The sequence below is a fragment of the Barbatula barbatula genome (assembly GCF_947034865.1).
Source record: "Barbatula barbatula genome assembly, chromosome: 5".
In the NCBI taxonomy this organism is placed as follows: domain Eukaryota; kingdom Metazoa; phylum Chordata; class Actinopteri; order Cypriniformes; family Nemacheilidae; genus Barbatula; species Barbatula barbatula.
In genome coordinates this window covers 15307097-15330367 of record NC_136769.1, presented here as the reverse complement: position 1 = coordinate 15330367, position 23271 = coordinate 15307097, and the positions used below count along the sequence as shown (strand labels likewise).

Genomic DNA, 23271 nt, shown 5'->3' with positions numbered 1-23271 from the left:
CTCGGTTAAAGCAGTCGTTTGAAAATACCATTGGTTTCCCCATGCAGGCCTTGTTATGCTTTCAGTGCAGGCACCCCATCATCAGGGTGTTCACCATTCAATTAACCAGCAACAAGTGATAACATAGACCTGCCGAATGTTAGAAGCAATGCACTGCAAACTTCTGTGGTATTTTTCGGGGGAAAATGACTGATGAAATGACTACAATTTTTGATGGAATGGATGTAAAGTGATATGCTACCATGAGTGCATTGCCGTATAAACAGTTAAAAGTTGGATGACATCGTGCAGTTTGACAAGGAATCATTTGTTTTTTACTCAGTCAATTCAATCATGATTGTTGGTGTACAGTAATATCTCGGAATGAACAGGTGGTACTTTTAAAAATGAATGTCAAATACACACTGTAAACTGTGATAAACTGCACATATTTACATATTATATAAAACTATTGTTACAGTGACGATGACAGGCATGTGACCAAAAGGCCTATTTGTATTTGTAGACAGCACAATTTTGTAAGTGTTGTAATACAAGTTTAAATAAAGTTGATTGGAGTGGGCAGCCGTAGGGGTTTGTCTCAGAAATAAATGGCGTTGCAAAGCCCATTCGCATGACTTCAATGCATTATCTCTGCGCTCAAGACAGCTCTTTTGTCTTCATGTTTGTTTATGTGTCTATGCATAAGAAGGGTGAAAATGAATGTGTTTTTATTTAACGAAATCGAGCATTGCATTTGCCATCTCCTTTTTCTTTACTGTATAAAGGCAGAAGTAATAACATGCTGTCAAAGTAGTTTTTTTTTGCCGTTTGTTACTGAAAACACAGAGGCACGTATTCATGCTTATGCACATGCACACGATGAAAAGCAGCCATGTAACTGAGAGACAAACAATAATAAAGGAAACGCAAACGGACATTTTCATCACATTAGAAGGTTACCATTGAGATCTGGGAGACAAATAAAAAAAGCTTTTTTGTCCATGTCTCTATCCTAAAGCTAACAGGAAATATATAATGAACACAAATAGAAGAAAAGATAGATAGACAGACCAGGCAAAGGTATAGAAGTTGAAATTCATTTAGCTTTTATTGTTTTCATCTCTAAAGTCTGAGGTACTGGCAGGCCCGGAATGTCCATCGGGAGAACCGGGACGGTTCCCGGAGGCCTGTTGACTGATTTGGCCTGCTTCCAGCCAGCTATAGCATTTTTACAGACAAATGTCGAGAGCACGTTATTGTAGCGCAAAAGTACGTCAATAGTGATGTAACGTGCAAATTTGTTGGCTCCCCATAAGAAGTACAAAAAAGACTAAGGGGATCCCTCAGATATTTTTATTTGAGTAAAAATGATAATGACAAATGTGATTTAAGTCATGCAATGGATAAAGTAAATTTCGTGAATTAATTATTTACAATAATTTATATTAAGTAAGTGTTTATGGGCTCTTTGTCATGTCTCTCAATTTTCAGCACGATAGCCTCAACTATCCATTTAGACAGTCTATGCTTCGAGACCGGGGACCCTCTGGTGCGGTCACCGAAGCAAACAAAAAGCAGTTCCGACCGCCTGAAAATAGCAAAGGTGATGTGACACCCCTTTGGTGTTTTTTCCACATGGCAAGAAAGTCTTCTAAAATTATTTGACACGATGAATGTTTTCACTTAACCGTTCGTGGTTGAGTACGTTTCACACTGATGCTGTATAGGTTTCTGCATTTTTATTGTGTTTATGCATGTCAGTTCATTTTTTCCGACTGCACTTGCTTGAAACACTGTGAAGCTTACAGATTTATCGTTGTTACATGTCTAGAAATGATCACAATTTATAACAAATAAAGGTGTTTATCCTCCACGGCCCATTACATTTGATGAAACTGCAAATTGTATCCTGACAAACAAAACTGGTCTATTGTTACAAAATGTACATCGTCACATATAGCGTACTTCACAAATCAGAAGAGTTTCCAGACGGGATATCTGTATGTACCAGCCAGCGCTGTTTTCTTAGAACGAACGGAACAACATTAAGCATCGTGTGCTTGCATTAACACAACAACATGGCTCTGTCACGTGCCACAAACAACATGTACTGCAACACATTAATTATTCTAATCCATGTGGCGAAAAGTTTCAAATTTGAATTGTATTTTTAATTTTGCATTATTAGACATTAGGTGCAAATCAATCTTCAAAGTTATGATGCCCCAGAAGGAGAGATGGAAAGAAAAAACTACACAAAAATAGCTTCACATGGAAATTTATGGCTGATATTTGCATATTCTCTAAGGTCAAAATAACAAAATTGGACAAGAATTCCCAGGGTCATATTTGGAATTCTAATAAAAACCTGTTTATTAAACAAAATAAAATGTGCTTTTATTTATTTATTTGTAAGATTTAGGAGCTTGTCAACAAGTGTGCAGCGTGACTGCAGAACTCTGTGAGGGGACTTTGTGCCCCACAACAATTTGTTCAAAATACTCACAAGCTACAAGCTTTGATCAGCTTTTATTTGTGGCTAATTTCATGCCAGTTGTTATTATTTTATTGAATATTTAGGTGGAGCGTGTTTTGGAGAAATGTAATCAGGGTACAAGCTCGCTCTCCTCACCCGGGACTAACCAACGAATGTTCTACAAGAATATTTTGTCCCTCGCTTAATGAGTTGTGGCTCAATTAATGAACAAATTAAAGGAGGAATGGGTCAGCTCATGTGCAGTATATACTCATGAGAAAAGAAAATTACATTTAGAGCAAAATAAACACAACCACACAATTAAACTGGCTATGGTCCATTATCAAAAAACACTGTGGCACGGTAGTAAATATCAGATAACAATTATAGTGTTACAAACTTCAGCACACATGAATAGCTGGACTCATGAGATGGACGAAGACAATGATAAATCTCTAAATTCTTCATGTCTGCAATATTCCTGTTAAAAGATGGTCAGGTATATGGCAGCATGAATGTCCTTTTACCATTGAAAAGTGCTTTTAATGTGTCTCTCAACAATGAGAGCCTTAATCGGGTGTATGGAGGATCACATCAGGTGTCTAGCTTGAGGGTCAAAATGGAAATTCTTAGTTTTTTAGGCTCTGCTAAAAATGAAGTAAAAAAGGTAACTGCTTTTGGTTTTAATGATGCATCATTGATACCTAAACAAGCCAACTCAAATGCAGAAACACATAGCAAACGAACAGCACAAGAAGGCAGTACAGTCTCTGTGTGCGAGAGGACGACGATTGAGAAAACGCATGAAATTGACTAGAACAGTTTCACAACATTTTCAGTGGTTAATAATTTACAGTGTTTTGGCAGTAGACTTCAAAATGGTGGCCAGGCTGAACACGAGAGCACACTGAGGCCTTGTGCGTTCGCAGTTCCCCACATGCTCTTGTTTTTGTTTACAAGTGGTTGTCCTGAAAGGTCCAAAAGCGTCTGGTTTCCTTCACGAGTCCAGATCAAACAGATGGTGTTTGTGAGAAACGCTGAGGTCCTTTCGTTGATATAGAAGCTCCTTGGCTTCGAGTTGTCTCGTTTGCGCCAGATGATTTCACGTGTTTTAAAAGTCTGAAAGAAAAAGAGACTCAACCCCTTTTCTTTTTCCCCTTTCCTTGGCCCCTTTGGTCAAAAATATGTCTTTAAGGAGCGAGAGGCAGAATTGTTCGGCTCCCCTGGTGGTGTTGAGAGTAAATGCACTCAGCAGGCTATTTCCTCGAGGGTGCCCAGGGTGGTTTGTAGGGGAACGCTGACTGTGTGACTAATTGATTCAGAGTGATTCACTACTGGGTCACATGTACTCTGGAATAAAGATACAGATGTTATTCTTAAGACTTAGGAACAATTGCATGCTTCCTAAAATGTAAGGCTTTGTCAACACTAAATTGGAAACACATTTTTATCTCTGTTTATGTCATTTGACCTATTCAACGTAAAGCAAAGCCATCAAAACATTTACATTTACATTTAGGCATTTGGAAGACGCTTTTATCCAAAGCTACTTACATTGCATTATCCTATACATTTATACATAGGTATCTACAATCCCCTGGATTCTGTAGACTAAATAAATTTTTCTACATTTTCTGAATGTTATTAATTCATATAATGACTATTAATATTGAACATCAAACTGGTGATGTTTCTTAACATTTTCTATATTCAGAGCAAAAAATGTATTTACATTTATGCATTTGGCAGACGCTCTTATCCAAAGCGACTTACATTGCATTTTATTACACATTTTTTTTTCTAAGTATGTATTTTCCTGTCCTATTTTGATGGCCGGATTTATTGGCCCTGGTCATCCGATAGCTGATAGTGTGAAAATTTGCTTCTATCGCCCAATGCAGTTTATTGGCCGATATAAAGGTGCATTCCTAAAAAAATGTGTAAAAGCAATACACTCAGTAATGCTGGTAAACTTTACATCATCACCTGCATTTCTGACTAGTGCCAATTACAGCTATGCTGATGTTCACAGCACTCTTACTTGTTTAACATTGCTTAAACAAGTGATTTGATACATAGGATATTTGATTACCACATCCTCTCCATGACTCTCTTCCTCCTCTTCGCGGTTCAACATGTCCAACAGCCTCTCCTTCACCACCTGGCAGGACACATAACAATCCACCATCTCAATCATTACTGGTAATTCTGGTCTCAAACTGCTGGTCCCTTTGTAGATATGCAAGAGCTATGCTAATTAAATCAGCACGGGTCGTAGCCCATGGCCCTCAACACTATGGGGCCACGAAAACAGACCACATATTACAATTCAGATTGCGTTGCAAAATAATGCACTTCAGAGAAGCACCACAGCTTTTCAAGCGCTGTTTCAAAAGCGTAGTCAAGGAGACTGCTGTCTGACAGAGAGAGCCTTCACTGTATAGAGATATCATAATGCCACGCACAAGGGGGTTAACACGCCCTGTGGATGTTATTGAATCTTATGAATTTAGAGCTTCGCTGGCTAATTGGTCAGTTCCTAAGATGACCACATTTTGCAGAAATCTCATTAAGCACATACAGTCTCAGGCATTTTATAAAGCCAAACACTGTTATTTTTGTGCGCTTTGTCGGCTTAAAAATCCAGAGGGGTTTAAACTTCAGAAAAAGATGAAATATCTGCATTTAAAGCTATACTGCATCAAAAGTCCATTAGAACAGGACAGGATGGAATGAAAATGAGTGTGTGCCCCCACCCCAAGGGTATGAGTGGTGTAAGGGCATGTGCTGGCTTCTGTCCAGAGAGTAAAGACACCAGCAGCAATGCAGAATTAATGAAGGCTCATTATGATGAAACTCTCCATCATAGTGTCATTCATCCTACAACAGAGAGAGACTGATGCCTCGAACAGCTATCACTGTGTCTGGGGGGATTCTGTGTGCGTGTGTGTCTCTGAATACATCCCCATTTTTTCCATGTCTCGTTGTGTGTTTATTAATGCTAATGGTAGTGTGAATCACAATCCAGTCTGTGTGTTTTACCTCGTATGCATAATCAAAGAGCTCCAGAATGGTAAGGATGCTGGCGCCGATAAACAAGCCCATCTGACCACCAATATCACCTGCCACATAAATGTATTTATGATTTAGAGAAAGAGAAGAGATGAAAGAGATGACATTCATACTGCTGTGTGTTGTGTTACCTAGTAGACCAGCCACCTCATAGGCCTTTTTCTGTTCTATGGTTTCATAATTCAGAGCCTCGAAGAACACATCCAGAACTAGGATATTGTCCCTGCATTGAGAGAACACAAAGACTGTTTTTAAGTTTGCAGTCACGCTTTCAAGGCAAAAAATAAAAAGAGAAATGGCGTGTCAAGTTGCGTGTGACAGGTAATTTGTAAATGACAGGTAATATTTTTGATGCTTTATATTTAGCTGTGTGGGCCAATGGCACCAAAGGCATGGCTACGCGGTGTAACGTGACACGAACAGAAACCACGAAACTTTTTAACAGGCGGAGAGCGATCGGAGCGGAGCGGGTGTTTTCAATTCATTCTCGATTAAAGCCGAGTGTCAGACTCACATTGGGGATTGTGAAATTTACTGCGGTGTGAAGCAAGCGTTGAAAGCATCAAGAAGTTAAGAAATGTTCAACTTTATGCAAATGAGAGATAACAAAAAAGGCACCGCCATCTGTCTGAACCGCTTCAATATCTGCCGAAAGTGATGGAGTCTGAGCTTACTATATTATATTCAAATTTCAAATTCTGTTTAAAAAATGTTTTCTAGAGGCCAGGTTGATGCTGGGCTTCCAGAAGTGTGCTTAATGACATTGTATGTTCACTTCGGATATTTGTAAATAAGGTTTGAATTTTTCCAACAATAATCATGCATAATAAATGTGACCCTGCCGGTGAAAACCCAGCAAAATTTATTTTTGCGAAATACAGTTTTCTATATAAAATCACCCTACAAATGTAAACATTTCGTTAAAATATAACTTTGATATAATCTTTAGTACTGACTGACATACTTTCATAAAAATGTATATTTATATATCTATATATGATCACCTATACACTCTATGGTACATTTTACAAACACACTCTCATTCATTCAACAGTACTGAGCCCATTTCCTCTGTGGCAGTAGACATACAGTGTAACATGACAGAGATGGAAGTTATTTATTGCCTGATGTGCTGCATTTCATAAAAACGCACAGTTCGCTTCCGGCTCGGGTCAGAGGCAAATTGGCTGTTATTGGATGTTAGTTGTTAAATTGTAGAAGGTTAGAAGGTCTGAAACCCTATGATCCAGAAGACAACAAGTGAAACAATTACACACTTCCACCATTCATTCTGCTTCTGTTATTCTGCAGACATCAATGAACTTGGCCTGACCAATGTTTTATGTGCATGTGTGTGCACAGTTAATAGTTTTTTACCATAACAAAATTAAGCTAAAGCTTATCTCCCTGGTGGTGGAGCGGAGCAATGATATGCTGCCTGCTTTGTGGTGATTTAATTCTCTCTGTGCTTGAGCAACAGCTGTGTGTGTATGTGTGTGGTACAAAGTCAGTATTCCCACTAGCTTTGCATCTCAGGCACATCAATCACAAGATTATCTCTATGACGATGAACTAATGAATGGTGCGGATGTGATATCTGTCACTATATTGAAGAACACCTCTATGAGTCTTCCTGACACAATGCAAAATGGTGCTTAACCTGTCAGCTAAATGTCTTTAGAAGAAATGTTGCAGTGCCAAATCGAATGTATATGAATACTATGGCCGTGTTTAGTGTGGAGAAGCATGTCTATGAATCAAAATAACATTTTAAATACATTATGGTTTGGGTCAAGGAAGTACCTCCCAATCGACCGTTAAAACAATGTGTGAGGGTAGTATGAATAGATTTCGGACATACTGCATCCAGCATGTTTTATTGTCATGTGACAGATATTCTCTTTGAAATATGACGAATTAACATCAACCTGTACCTAGGCATCGATAGAAACATCATTTATTCACGAGAAATTCATTCATCTTACATTTGAAAAAAAGACACCTGCTTTGAGGTTTTCGGCTATTTTAATTTGATTCATTTGTTTATTTTGACTGTTGCTCAGCTCCCATGGCATCATGGGATATAGTAGAGTTCATCTGATGCATATCACAAATATACTAATTCATACTAATTCTCGCCTACTATATAGTATGGAAATACGTGATTTTGGATGCGGGGAATGCCCTTGATGTAGCTGCTAACAATACAGGCTGTCCTTGTTAGAAAAGAGCAGGCTTGTGATCATTAACAAGTCCACGCCATTATCTCTGTGATCTTGGATATGAGGTGGCACATTAACTGGTAATTTCGCAAAATGGGAGGCAGCAATGAGGTGTGTAACTTTGAAGTATAAAGCCAGCAAAGGGTATTACGAGGACAACAATTAAAAAGTTTGGAGAGTTGCGGTGAAATCGCAGGGCAGATGAAATGCCTCTACTTCTGAAAACTTTTAGATGCCGAATTCAAAGTGGTTTTGATGTCCCGGGAGCGGAAAGCCCCTCGTGATGGGGGTACACTCACGTGATGTACTTCTCAGATCTGTTAAACTTCTTCTCCAGGTAGCGTGCAGAGGTTTTGCTCGGGATCTTGACCATGGAGAGCTCTTTGTTGTATCGGGTCATGTTACAGGAGCTCCGGCAGATGCAGTTAGTGCCTTCAACAGTAGACAAAGCAGCTGAAGAAACATGGAGGTGAGCAGAGCGAGGTGTATTTGAGAGAATGAGAGAACGGAACAAGTACAGAAGAAAGAGAAAAAGTCATGATGAAAAGGACGACGGACAGGAAAGGGTACAGAGAAAAAGAACGAAAATATATGTCAGTTCATTTGGAAGGCAGTATTCCCGGAGAACGTTCTATATTTGACACCCCTGTAGAACATCTGACAAGGTAAAGTACATGGGCTTGTCATTTCCATCCATGCTCTTTGAGGGTCTTTTCGATGTTTCTTTCCGACGCATACACACACAGGCATAGAGATCGAAACAGTATAATTCAATTTTTGGCCTTGTCAGAAAAGTTTTAAATCACCGGTGTCAACGCTTGGCAAAAATATATTACCGCTTTAGATAACCTTTAGAAAGATGAGCAGCTGTGAGGAGTTTTCATGAAAACCACCACCATCAAAGGACTAAGCGCAAGGATGTGAATTTAGATTGATTTAGATTTCAGTATCTTTTAGAGTCTTTTTGTCAGGCATAATATTTCAGACATTAAGAGCCTGTTGGAGAAATTGGATTTAGTTCTTAGTTTTTTGATACATCTTTGATTTGTAGATCTGTATATTACGAAAGCACTATCCAAAAAAACTCTACACTATTTCTGTTTCCCATTTAGTTTATGGCAGTCATTTTTGATACAACAGGCTTTTTGCTCTTTTTTTCTTTTTATGTAAAAGTATGTGGAGAAACAAGGAGAACAACTATAGCATGTTGCTCCAGGCTGAGATGTTTTGCTCATTGCTGTGATTTCTAATCAGCTTATAGCTCGCATAACCTGGAGACAGACTCTGACCTTTCAGAGAAACATTTTAAAATTCATCCATCTCTGCCCTTTTCTATCTCTCCCTCCATTTCATCTTCCCATTTCCTCCCCCACTCAGTACAACACTGATCCTGCTACACTCTTGTCATTTAATTGGAGATTTAAGTTAGATATAACCACCGCAACACACACATACATTTAAACAAGGGTATTAAATCTGATCCAAGTCTTTAAAACCCCTCAATGTGTGATCTTTACAGCATTGTTCACATCCCTAAGACCCATACATCTTCATCCTTCATCAAATGTTCTGGAATAGAAATGGTTTGGGATTGTATACATATATAATTGCAGTGTGCAGTGTATTTACTGCTCACATATCAACACTTTTAATGTGTAAAATAGTCGAAAGACAGTATACTTTAAAAAGTCATATACAGTACATATGTGTCAGCTATACATTTAAATATACATTATAGGTTCAATATTTCTGATTTCTGGTTGGGCTTTATTATTTTAAATCTGAACAATGAATTCAGGATTTGTAATAATAATTGTCACCTTCGTGTTTTTTTTTATTGGCAACCTAAACTGAGAGGATTTCTGAGAGCAGTTCCCCATTTCCTACCTCTAATGGCCTTTCACTCACGTCTAAATGTGATTGTTCTATAGTGAAACTGAGAGCATCTCGTTTCTTTCTCCTCTGGGTGCTGTGAGCAGAAAGCTGGGGTTGGTGATCATTTCTTTTTCACTTTGCCAAGGATAAGAACCAACTGTCAAGCATTTTGATGCCAGCAGTTTTGAACAAGCTGTTCATCCTGTTTTTATGTGCTGTTACATCTTTGCTTGTCAATTGAGGTCAAAGTTTTACACATTAAACTTTTTGCTGTTCAGAATCCTGCCGCTTAAATTTTTACCATTATCCATCATTTCACACACAGAGCTCAATATGAAGGTAAATTGTGTATCAAATAACCTGAGAAAGCTGTTGGAAAGTCTTGCGTGTTGAACAGTTAGATGCAGTTCTCGCTGTGTTCTGATCTGTTTCCTCATTTCAGGAAGATAATTAGTGTTACAGCCAACCTGCTTTTTATGTATGGGATAGACCGCTGGTATATGCTGTCAGATGGTTTCGTTGTTTCTTTTAATGAGGGCCAGACTACGTTCTGTTAGTAGGGGATTTGCACAGAGTAGTTCAAGCCTTTGTTTTCCATAAACATATTTAGAAAATAATGAGTTAATTGGGTTACGCTGAGAAATAAATCTTGGCAAAGAAATAATCATTTATGTGAGAATTGAAGCATAAGTTTATAGTTATTCCACAGTCCAATATAGTATGTACATATTAACCTCAGCATAAAATCCAGCGTTTTTACAAATTGCAAAAACCCTTTAAATTTATATTACATAAAAAGATTTCACCGCTGTACTACCACAGGGTAAGATAACTTTGTCAAAACACATTGTCAAAATCACAGAAAGATATTTGGAAGAATGCTTGTAACTAAACAGTTCTTGGTCACCATTGACTACCATAGTAGGAACATTTGCTGTATAACTTTTTTGTGTTGAACCGTGTTGAACACAAAAGAAGATATTTTGAAGAATGTAGGAAAGCAAACAGTCTGGGGCACTTTTGACTACCATTGTCATTTTTCCTACTTTGACAGTCAATGGTTACAAGCATTCTTCCAAATATATTTCTCTGTGTTCATCAGAACAAAGAAATGTACACAGATTTGGAACAACTAGAGAGCGAGTAAACGATAATAGAATTAAAATTTGGGGGGAGAACTAAGCCTTTAAGAGGTTAAGCTTTTCGATTTACGATGACACTGAAAGTGTATCGCAAAAGTGTATATATACTTTTATACTTTTTTGGTCTTATATTTTACACTATTTTCTACAATTGGTCCATTTAAGCCCTTTAAATGCAATGCCTTACCGACAAAAGACAGAAAGCAAATGCAGAGCAGATGATAAAACAGGGGCAGCGGCTGCTGCTTTTATCAGTTTTTCAATAAAATTGGATTTTGTGCGGGGTCACTGCAGTAACAGAAGCCTGTATATGTATGTGCAGCAGGTGCGTGTGTGACATGAAGCAAAATGAGCATCAGCATTCAAAGCACATTTCATTTGTTCAGTCGGTCTCACAGATGAGACAGGCGGTCAAGTACACCTCGACTTAAACCACGTCTACAATGCAAGCAAGCAGCATGTCCAAACAAGCGATTTGAAACCACCGTGCTTGGCTTGCACGCAGGGCAAGTCCGCTGTATTTTACAATATGGCATATGTATTTGCACACATAAATGACAGTTTGTGAGCGATTGTCATGTTTTCTTTTTTTTATTGTTCTCATGCGCAAAAAAAACATGTGCATATTGCCATGACAACAGCCAATTATATGGCAGCGGCACTTATGAGCTCCAGAACAGAGCAAATCTAAAGCTGCTCTGGGGCATTACCCAAATGATGTTTTTTAGTCCAAAGCAAATATCTTGTTCCACTGAAACACCATTAACTTTCATTTACTATAGCAGTAGTTTAATATCGTGGGGTAGGCTAAAAGAAAACTTCATCATGTCAATACAAAAGTGTGTAATACTAATACACCCAACACAGCTCTTAGTGTAGATGTATTCTTTTGAGAGTGAATGTGAGGAGTTATACAAGTTCATTTATGATGACACTCACCCAGAGCAGGTTCAGCACAGTCTTTATACTGTTCAGGTGTGCAGTACGGTGAATCACCTTGAGACAAAGAAACACAGCGAGAGTAAAAGAAAGGCTATTCTTTATTTAGCCGACTTCAATGAATAATGAAGCATTCAAAACATGTTTTTCAAACATTTCTGAAAAAGAGAAAAACAGATCCAACCTTCAACTCAATGCAGGAAGTAAAAAAACTAGCACAGGGTGTACTATACTTCAAGGACAGAACATTCGGTGGTCCTCACTATTAAAATATACCAATATACCTCAAATTATGCTATACAGTACTTTACATTTTATAAAGTCAACAATTCTGTGAGAAGTTTTAACAGTATTGGAAATCGAGAGCAACCACTAAAAGTCACTTTCCCGCCCGCAGACCTATAAACTGTGTGTGTCTACAGTTGTTCTTTGGTAAAATCCTAATGTACATTTCACATCAGTCATAATCAGTTAATGAAATCTATAATTACAGTATTGGAGCCGTCTATATCTGAATGAGTCACAATCATTATGAGATAATTGCTCTATCCGGAGCATCCATTGATTTGAGGTTGGCACCGTTTGGTCACCATTAAAATAGACTTGTGAAAAGTGTGCAAGAGAAAGGTTAACAAGGAAACTGTGAAAGGTCATTATAAGAGACCAGTTGGAATAGAAAAGACAGCTGCGGTGCCAACTATTAACCTCAGCTATTATAAAAAGCTCATGGAAAATAAGGCTAATGAAATTATGATGTCAGTCATGAAAAACTGTCATGATTCTGCCTAATCTTGTCTTGGTTTTCTGGTCTAGGGGCAGAATCATGACAGGCCCACGTGTTTTATGTGGAGAGAAACATATTATTGTCAATCAGGACATAATATGCGTTCTCTCCTGTCTCGTCATTTGGCCCCGCCCCTCTCGTTCCTAGTATAGCTTTCCTCCTGTGTCTCATTACCCACTCCTGCCCATCGTTATCTCCTTTGTTAGTCTCCCTATATAATAGCCTCTTGTCTATTGTCTTGTGCTCGTTGGTTGTACATGTTACCTTGTCAATAAGCCTAGTCTTGAGAAATACGGTCAAGTATATTCTAGTCTGTGTTAGTTTCAGTCTTAGTGTTTTATAGTTGAGTTCTTGTTCAGTGTTTAGTTATCAGTTTATTGTGTACCCTGCTTTTTCCCCTCGTTTTTGTTTTGTTTCTGGTTTTATTATTGATTAAAGTCCTGTTACCCCTTATCCCCGCTGCCTGCGCTTGGGTTCATCATTCACGTTCCTGACAAAAAACTGTCAATTTATCATCAGCTATTAGTAAAAAATAAAAGGAATAATGTTTCCGGCTCCTTTAAACTACTGCTTTATAGTCTGTGCCATCCGTTTGTGGAAATGTTCCAAACAACCTCTGACCGACAAGACCTAAATCAGCTTTATATTCTGACCCCATGACAGCAGGTTTGCTTTGACAGGCAGCTGCAAGTTATCTCTACGCCCAATGCCACGCTGACGTGCTTTCCGCGGGCATGTGAAATACAACCTGATTCAATGACGTTTTATTGGGAATTAAAGACTTTGACAAGGAATTACGGAGACAGGATGAGTCCCTGCTGGTTTGTCACATACAGTACAAACATCTCATGTCATAACTATTCATTAGTGATGTCTTCATTATGCCTTTCATTTGATTACATAAATCCAATGAACACGCAAAACGTTTGACAGGCAGACAGTGACTTAAACTCATTCTGACTGGCTAAACAATGAATTGTTTTAGGGCATGTCAGTGCGACAGATGTGACATTTTACCCACTTCAGTCAGCAATAAATGTCCCAGTAATATGGAGATTTTATGCATGCCAATCCATTATCCATGCTTATAAAGGGTTAGTTCCAGTCGTTGACTCGTTGAATGGTCAATAGCTGTGCTTTATTTGCAATAAAACACAGCTAAACTCTTCATAAAAGGTGTTTCAAAAGGGTCTTTCGATGCCACAGAAGAACTTTTGGTTCCATAAAGAACCTTTAACATCTGAAGAACCTTTCTGTTTCACAAAATGTTTATTGTGAACGGTTCTTTAAAGAACCTTTGACTGAATGGTTCTTTGTGGAACCAAAAATGGTTGTTCTGTAGCAAAGCTGTGAAGAACCTTTTGAGCACCTTTATTTTTAAGAGTGCATGACCGCTTCACCTAACAATTCTGTGTATCACTACGCACCCATAGCAATATAAAGACAACTTTCTGTTCCTGGGACTATTTGTTTCCAGGGGAAGGAAGGATTAAAGTGAATTTATATAAGAATAATATAAGAATAATAATTGTATCTCTTATTATATATTGTGTGGTAACTGTTTTATAAAACAATACAATACTTCAGCCTAGTGCTTTATTGTGAATAAATGATGGCAAATGGTGTTGTTGAGTGCCTGCAACCCCCACAGCCATGATTTATTAATAATAAAGCACTAGCCTCGAGTAAGTTATTGCTTACCACACCTTTATGATGAGAGGGAATGTAGGTAAAGGAACGTTTCACTCAGTCTAGAGAAGTACCTGGCATGTATACCATCCTGCAGTTGCAGTTCTCAACAATGTAGCGTGTTTCACACTCTATTCGACAGGCGGACACACTGTACACTTGGAAAAGGCCAGAATCCAGGGCTCTGGACACACACTCGCCCCACGGAGGAGGAAGGTAGGTCAGCTAAAGAAGTACGAAAGGGTGCATTAGAACACATTCACATATGCACTCAACCACATGAGAAATTAAGGTACAATATAAAGTTGGATTCACAAAAAGTGATTTCATGTCACGTTAAAATTTCTGTATTTAAAAATCAAGTTGGAGAATACCAGTCGCCAAGAAAACCGTTTTATTTTACAAAATGGTGCTTTCTTCTCATGGTGGACAATATGACAGAGTGTAAAGTCAAAGAGTATGTGAAGTCTAGTAAAGGATTAAAAATGCAAATTAGACCTTAGTCACAGTAGATGCCATATCGACTGCATGGAAATAAAGATGAGAGGAACAGACTCACAGTTTGTACATTTGCATGCATTGAATAAAGACTTAACATCAGTAAAATATATTGAATACACTGTGTTCCTATTCCTCACAGCCTTGTTTTCATTCCTATCAAAAATTAAACATGAAGCTATTCTTACTGAGGTCTATTAGGAATGCCGAGTACACAGTTGTTCATTCTATCTGTTCAGTGCAAACATGATAAGCAGTTGACATTATGATAATTAAATTAAGAAAGGATTTAAATGTGGCTTTACAGATGAAACAGGACATTTTATTTAAAGGTTTTAAAGAAACATAAGCTCATTTTAAAGAGTACGGGCATCCTGCTAGAATGTTTGTAATTGGTGGAGGGATATATAATGTGATACAAATTACTCCTATCATACAAAAACTCCAAATAGCCCCTCCATGAGCAAATGCCTGCTGAACTAAACCATCTTTCCAGTAAACATTGCACCCAACAGATTAAACGGGAGGGAATGAAAAAACTATAAAGCTGAAGGTGACAAAAGTAGTTAACATTGAGGGTGAAAGTGTGGCACAGCTAATGCCTGGTGGAAAGGAGAAGGAGCCCATCTGCCCGAAAACAATAGGTCACACATACCCTCACAACCTAAAGCATGCATACCCACTATTCCACACAAGCCAGCATTATTCATTCTCAGTGGGGGGGGGGGGGGTCATGGGTAATGAAGTCTTGAGACTAGTTGAGCCAAATGTGAATAATGAGCTGACTTGTAAAGGATAAGAGGGAACATAATCTCTTCCCAACTGTGCCTGCACCACCGAGCATAACAGGCACAGATTCAAGACCTGATATCTCACAGGAACCGATCAGAAGAAAGATATCTGACAGGCAAATGAAATTTGTCGGCGGTGATGCACAGATAAATCAAAGTCAATTTTGCCGTGGGAAGATTTGAAAGGCCTGTGGAGGGATTTGAAAAAAATAAACCTAGTTTCTGGAGTATCATGGAGAAAACACTGACAAAAGCTGCCTGCAACAAATGATTTTCCCCCAAAAAAGTTCTTTAGCAAACTGCATTTTACAGAATCTTTTTTGAATTTCAGCCTGAGCTTTTTATACTTTCTTTGTAAGTGTTAAGTTAAATCATAATCAGAGGTTATGAAGTGATTTATATATTAGTTAAAGCTAGACCCAACATTGCATCAACAGTGAACAAACAGCGTAGAAATGTTGTCATAACTTGTTAAATGATGACATCAGTTTTTCAATCACCTCTTTCCATTGCAAATCAATACAAAGCTGTATGAGAAATCCTTTCAATTCAATCAATTGAAAACGCTGATGTGCCATTTCCTTAAATGATTCATTAATGATTAAAACAGTGAGTGTGTAAATCAAGGCTCTGTCCTTCATGCTGACCTTCTCTTTCAGCTCGAGTGTGTGTGTGTGTGTGTCTGCTGCATAATGTGTAATTACTCTATCTGTCATCACACTCAGCTTGTTGTGATGGTTTTAAGACTTGACAAACCACCTTCTCTTAACTTCATCATTATTGCAGAAGTCATGAACAATACATCAGGTTACTTTTCGTCTTCTGAACTAAAGCACAGCAAAGTCAACTTCACCAATATTTGAACACAAAGATTGTGTCTCAAATCACTATTAAGAGGTCATAATAGAGGTCAAAATATACTCTTTCCTGTCACCTGGGCTGAAATGTACCATTAAGCAGAAGGACAGTTGAGAGTTAAGCTCTCTAACCCACACTTACACCATCCCACAGAGCCGTGCAGGTAGTAACAAGCCTCTTCCTGCCCCGCAATTCTTTTTTAAATTAAGAAAAGCTTTTTCGTGTTTCTCTCTCAAAAGGAAAGATTAAAACACATGACCATTTGGCATTTGTGCCTTCAAAAAAGTTGATTCCACCTAAGGGTTAGGTGACTTTATTTTCTATTTAGATTTTTAAAATAGGATCATTTGTTTTGTATCCATGAATATTAGGAATGTCAGATTAATAAATAATATTAACTAATGATTATTTTATTCTTGTTTTATTATAAATAATAGTAACACTTTACATTAGGGTACCCTTTATAAAGCATTTATAAATGTGTTCGTTAATGATGAATAAGTCATATTCAAATGCATTAAGAAGCAGTTATAACTGCATGAATGAAACCTAATAACTACTTACTAACTATTTATAAGGAACAAATTAAAAGTTAATTGGAGAAAAAGTCATAGTTAATGGTTTGTTAATAGCGAGAATTGCCCCATACAGAAGTGTGATCTTTTTTTCTTATCCCTGCTCACTAGTTGGCAGGTACTTCGTTAAAATCCCCCTTTTTATCCATGCAGTTATAACTGCTTTATAATGCATTTGTAAAATTCCTTATTAATCATTAATGAACACAATAAACGCTTTACCTAAATAATAGTATACAACCGTTCAAGTTTGCCAATTTGTTTTGTTTGCAGATATATTAAGTATAACATCACTGGGATATTTCACTGTATCACTACTTAATTTATATCTAGTTATCTTATAAATATATATATATATATATTTATATATACACACAAAGCTTGAACTGATCATGTTTAACAGATAATATCACAGTCACTTTAAATGACTGAAACGAAACGTTGGAAATGAGAGATTGTTTTTTAATTCTCATTTGAAGGCCATTAAATGACCTACTTTTGCGTATTTACTGGCAGAGTTAGAGATGGGCCCCTGCCAGATGGACCACCAGAGATGCTCTCAAATCGAGCAACAAGAGTTGATATTGACAGGAGAAAAACATTCTGCTGCTGGATGATTTTAGTTTTTTCGGAGGTTCTTTAAATTTGAAGATAATTAGCCGACGCTAAATTTACAGGCTCCCTGCTGACACAAGCAAACTTGAATGGCACGAAGAGAGACTGTAAACTCAGGACACTTCAACCAAATGAAAATCCCAGCAGCTGCATGTATAATGCATGGCCTCAGAAATTGGAAGCATTCACATTGTTTGTTCTTATTCTCTCTCTTTCTCTCTGGGTCTGTTGTAATGGGTCTTCTGCATCAGTGATGCATTACAGCCCCTGGCTAGGACATCAGAGCTAATGATAATTAGTTGGAAAAGCACCTTCCTAGATACTTGATAAAAACCATGATGTTCTCTTGAATCTAGCACTTTGGTTTAAATAGTAATGCCATTGCACTATTTGCTCAGTTTATTTTAATGTACATTATTAATGATGTCCGTCAAAGTGAAATGATGAAAATGGTTAACAGCACCCAACAGACAGTTTGGAAATGAAAATAAATGTATTATTAAGAAAAATAACATGATAATTTCTATAACAATATATTTTAATACAACTATTCATGGCCCACCAATTTGACTGTCCAAGTGGAATTCCAAGCATTGATAGAACGATATATATAGCTGTAGCCAATATACTGGGTCAATATTTGGAATTTTTCCATTATCAGCAATCGGCCGAGAAAATTTTCTGTTGGGCCACTATACAGCGTGTCAGCATTTTATTCTTAGAAAAAAGGGGAAAAGTAAATTTATCCGAAATGCATTTGTGTTATATCAGCCTCTTATTGTCCACAGTGCTTTTTCGGCTTCAGTGTTTAATCTCATCCCAGGATCGCTCTGAGCTGAGTTTCTCCTAATAGTGATTAGGAAATCAGTTGAGGTACTTTAGGTCCTGTGCCAATGCTTAAGAGAATGTCTTATTCGGTGATCTCTCTGTGACAGTGCATTTCAAGAGACAGAAAGACAGAAAGAGTGTGAGAAAGAGAGATGGATGGCCAAGAAAATAAAAAGGTGAGACATTGACAGATAAAGAAAGTCCTGAAAGGAATATTTATTTCCTTCCTGACCTTGACATTAAAGGGTAACTCCACCCAAAAACTCACATTTTGACTACCATTTAAAATGTTCCTACTATGGCAGTCAATGGTGCTTCAGAACTGTTGGTTCCTAACATTATTCCAAAATATCGCTCTTTGTGTTCAACCGAACAAAGAACTGTATACATTTTGGGTGGAGTATCCCTTTAAACAGATAAATGGATGCAACCTTGATTCTCTAACAAAACAGCAGGAGCACCTGGAGAGTGCAGTACAGACACACTAAAAGAGAAACCATATTCACATCATTTTTGCTGGGTTGCAGGGTTGCACAAATGACACACATTTGAGTCAAATAGTAAGAATGCGGCTGCATCATTAAAGTGCATTTGTGATCATGATCTTTGTATATTGTGCTGCTATTATTGCAGTGCTATCAATAGCTGAATAAAAGCAAGACCACTCAGTGCTTGCCAAAAACAGGCCTAATGTTCATAAATGTAATTATACACCACAACTATAGAGGGCTGAGGTTACTAGTGCACTATCATTACCCTGTATTTCAATTTAACAGCGACATAAACATAACAATTAGCATAATTAAGGAAAGCAGTAATCCAGCATAAACATAATTAACATGAAACTGTCAAAAAGCTTAAATTATTTCAGTGATGTGTTGAGTTGTCCTGTTAGCAATCATGTTCATTGCTTCATAAGACACTCACATAGTCATTGTAACAACAGGCTGTTTGTTTGACCAATGCTGGGTGGGAGATAAGTGTGTTTGGGGAACATTCTTTTTACAGAAACTACACACTTTAGCTTTAACTATTAGTATAGGAGGATTTACATTTAGTCATTTTGCAGACACTTTTACCCAAAGAGACTTACAATAGAAGCAATTTGTGCAAATAAAGAACAACAATGCATAGGTGTGTCACGCCCTCTGTCTGATCAACCATGCTTTCTCTGTTTTTTTCACTGTTTATGTTTTGACAGCTCCCCATGTGCACGTCTCCGCTCTGCCCCCTAGTTATCCCATTCATTATCTCGTATGTGTTCACACCATTGCACGTTAGGTCATTCCCATTCCCCCCCTTTGTTCCCTTGTCTATTGTCAGATCGTTATGGTTTATCCCCTTTTGTTTGGCCCCAAGTTTGCACTCTTGTTATAGTCTTGTTTTTCCTTGGGTTTAATGCTTATTAATGTTACCTGTTTCCCTTGCAATCTCTTCTAGACTCCATTGCCATAGTTCCTGTTTCTCCTGTTTTCACCTGTTGTTCTCTTCTAGAGAGTTCAGTCTGAGTTCAATCTAGTTAATGACAAGGTGCAGTAAAACTGGTCTTAGTAAGCCTACCACAGTAAACGCAGCAAATAATTTCTTTTTGTCAGAAGTTGACGGAGTCTTGAAGACAACTACATAATCCGCTGATCTGAAGAATACATCGAGAGCAAGTGTGTGAGAGTGATTTTTTTCCCTTTGTGGGACGGCACCACAAGACGTTGTTCGATTGCAGAGCTCAGGGATCGGGCGGCTACATAAGTCTGAATGTACCCACGGCGACATTTGAAAGGACTTGCAATGCTGGCTTCTTTTCCCTTCATATTGGCAAGACTCACTGCAAACAACTGGCAGTGGATCTGCTGATAGCAAGGTCATGGCTGGAGATATTGAAGCCTCACAGCGCCAAGACAAGATAAAGTAGAGGAATTAAAACATAAAGTGCAAACCCCTTGATTTTTAAAATAGTAGCGAAGCAGATATCATTGTGAGCAGTCACGCTCAAATATTAAGTCAAGGACCTTCAAATATGAACGGTGCGAGAATACAAACACCCTGATCACAAACACAGACACACAAACCTCTGCAATGATTCATTTACATCTCATTTAGAGGGCTTAAGACAGAGCACCCTGAGGAGCCTGACAAAAATAAACAGGACATGAATAGACATGTAGAGCAATGAGGAGCGTGAACACATGGACGTGCATTATCTTACCGAGGCACCTGATATTAACATTCACTTTGGGAGATCTGATAACAGGTGGTCAGGCGATACACACTTCTGTCTACACCTCGCATTGAAATCAATCTCTGTTAGACAGCTGGACCGAGATCTTGAGACCTCAGCAAATATCTCTGTGCTTCACATGATTTGTATTCATAAATATACATTTATTCATTCAGCGGTTGTTTTATCTTGCGGGAGGTTTCTATCACTGAATGCTGATATCGGGGATACCTGAGGTATATTATGCGTGCAGTATAATTTCTTCCTTTAAAAAGCAGTATAAAGCCAGGACACACAACAAATTATGTCATCTTCAATGAGTCCAGGATTAATTAGATAACATCAGTGTTTAAAATATGTGAGAATGTGTTTAACATAGAAATATATAAAAATATAAATAGATGCCTCATTCAAAGCTCAAGGCACATAGATGTGTCCGCCATCTTGGAAAGGTCCACTAACGTTTGCTAGAATGCCACAACAATGCGCACAGCCATGACTCTGAGAACCACAGGTATTTTAATTCCCTAAAAGATTTGATACCCTTTCGATGTTTATTTGTGTAACAGATACAATGTTTGAGTTTACACAACGGTAAATACGTTTTCATAATCATACACAGCCAGCTTGCTCTTGAGCACAACTCCATGGGAAAGCCGTGGATTTGGCAACACAGACCGGCTCTCACCGTTCCAATATTGCGGACACCCTATGTATATATCGGCCCAAAGAAACCGATGCTAATGTAGTTATTTATATCTATGGTGCTTATAATGTCTTTTGAGTAAATGCGGTGTAAACATGGTCTTAGAAATCAAGGTATTGGTGATGAAAGGAGAGGTGAAATCAGTAAGGGTGGAGGTAAGATCAAAGTTTACTCACTCTCTGTTCCTGGGTTGCCACAAAGGTCTGAAAGCCTGGGGCGACTCCAAAACCAAGTTCATGCACGAAAGGAGGCTCCGCCTGACTGTGGATCTGCACCCTCACACCTGCTTCAAACGCTGTCTCTTCTAGGACAAAGAAAGAATGTGATATAGAAGAATGAGAATAAGAAGACATTTGCACGCTTTACTGACCTTTTTAAAAAGTGTAAATAGACATCGTAATGACATTTTTATGCTGTTTTGGGGTATTTTTGTATTGATGGTTCTGTAGTAATAACTCAGCATTGTTCAGCTAAAACTAAGCTGCTTATTTTTCAGCTATGTATATCACTTACACTATCACAGACAATTTGAAGCAAAAAACATCTCTATCATTAATTCATTTATCAATAGATTTGCGGTAAAGTTTTTGTACATTAAAATCATACTCATAGTGGATTGGAATGTATTAAAGTGAAATTGCATTTCATTTTAAATGATTGGAAATGTAAGAACTGAGTTACCTAGTCTTGATTTATAGTATAAACCGTGCATATTGTGTTTCAGCAGTTTGAGAATGACACGCCTCTAATCTCTGAAACAAACTTGATCCCAAAATTGCTTTATACTCAACACACCATCAGCACAATCTCAGTCTCCAACAATCTCGTACAGATAACAGATTCAGGGAATTGGACACACACCACAACCTTTGTTTATCTCGCTTTCGACTGGATTGCTAAAACTCACAGGACAATCCCACTTTTAATATCTGTCATTCTGTTTGATTAGCCCTGCCTCGCTGGCCTGTGATACTGGTCATGTTGATTCAAAGGAAAGAAACGTCATTCAGTCATCTGGACCCCTGCAGGCTCGCAGATATCCTAACAGCCATCTATAACAGGAGAACAGTCACAAAGACCCCGCACCCTTCAGACACACTCCAGGCCGGAGCGCTGAAGGAAACACATCATGACAGCAGCTCCAAGCGGCCTCTCACACACTGGGACCAGTCAATACTTTCAGCTGTGTGTTTGTGTGTGCACACGCAATCATGTGTCTCATATCATAAGCAGCAATGTGTTACCTGTCAAATATGATCGGTATTCATTTCCAGAAGACAACCAAGGAGAAAAAATTTAAGGAAAATAAAACGAGAGCAAAAATCAACACGGTTAGGATCCAAGAGGTGGTTCCATGTATTGTAAATGCTATAACTCACTCCTGACTCTATCACATGAGCACACGACCCTTTATTATGTTTCTGTGCAACACAAAATAAATCTATTACTGTGTTATGTAACGCTAAGCTTGTGAAACTAAAATCAATGTATTAACTGACTGCCTGTAAATAATGTTATTGTGTTAATGTGTAAGCAAGATTTGTTAAAATTGTATTGTTTTTAGGTACTTTTGCTTTGTATATTTTAGTACAAATACAGGGGAAATTTCCAATTCTTAACAATGACATATGCATTATTATAACAATGATATATGTAGAACACACACACACACAGGTTCATGGTGGGGGCTTTCATTGACTATTGTTTCTGAGCTAATGACACTTTTTTATGCTTTACACTCATAAAAACCTTTCTGCAATTTACATTTTAATTAAACATTTTATAAGTCTCTTAAGATGTTTTCCTCATTGGGATTGTGAGATGGTGTCTTCAATAAGAGCAAAACCTGATTGATCACTCACACACATGCACGCACGTACACATACACACACAGAATCTGGAAATGTGAATACCCTTTCATACTATTCAAGAACACATCTCTATAAAGTATAAACACAAGCTAATAAAAATAATACAGTGGAATTTACTGTAAATGTATATAAG

The 23271-nt window shown here is 37.9% G+C and overlaps 1 protein-coding gene across 3 annotated transcripts in view; it reads right to left on the bottom strand.

Annotated features, from left to right (window-relative positions):
- Nucleotides 1-1705: 1705 nt before the first annotated feature.
- The window catches only part of asic2 (acid-sensing (proton-gated) ion channel 2), a 234287-nt gene continuing 212721 nt past the window's right edge, over nt 1706-23271 (bottom strand). For all 3 annotated transcript variants that reach the window (XM_079457208.1, XM_079457207.1, XM_079457206.1), the window contains 8 exons: nt 21444-21571; nt 14256-14406; nt 11709-11765; nt 8052-8205; nt 5662-5753; nt 5501-5580; nt 4551-4619; nt 1706-3808 (listed from right to left, as the gene is read on the bottom strand). In XM_079457208.1, coding sequence (XP_079313334.1) covers nt 3707-3808; nt 4551-4619; nt 5501-5580; nt 5662-5753; nt 8052-8205; nt 11709-11765; nt 14256-14406; nt 21444-21571 — 833 coding nt within the window. In that variant the 3' untranslated portion in view covers nt 1706-3706. The remainder of the gene's footprint in view (nt 3809-4550; nt 4620-5500; nt 5581-5661; nt 5754-8051; nt 8206-11708; nt 11766-14255; nt 14407-21443; nt 21572-23271) is intronic.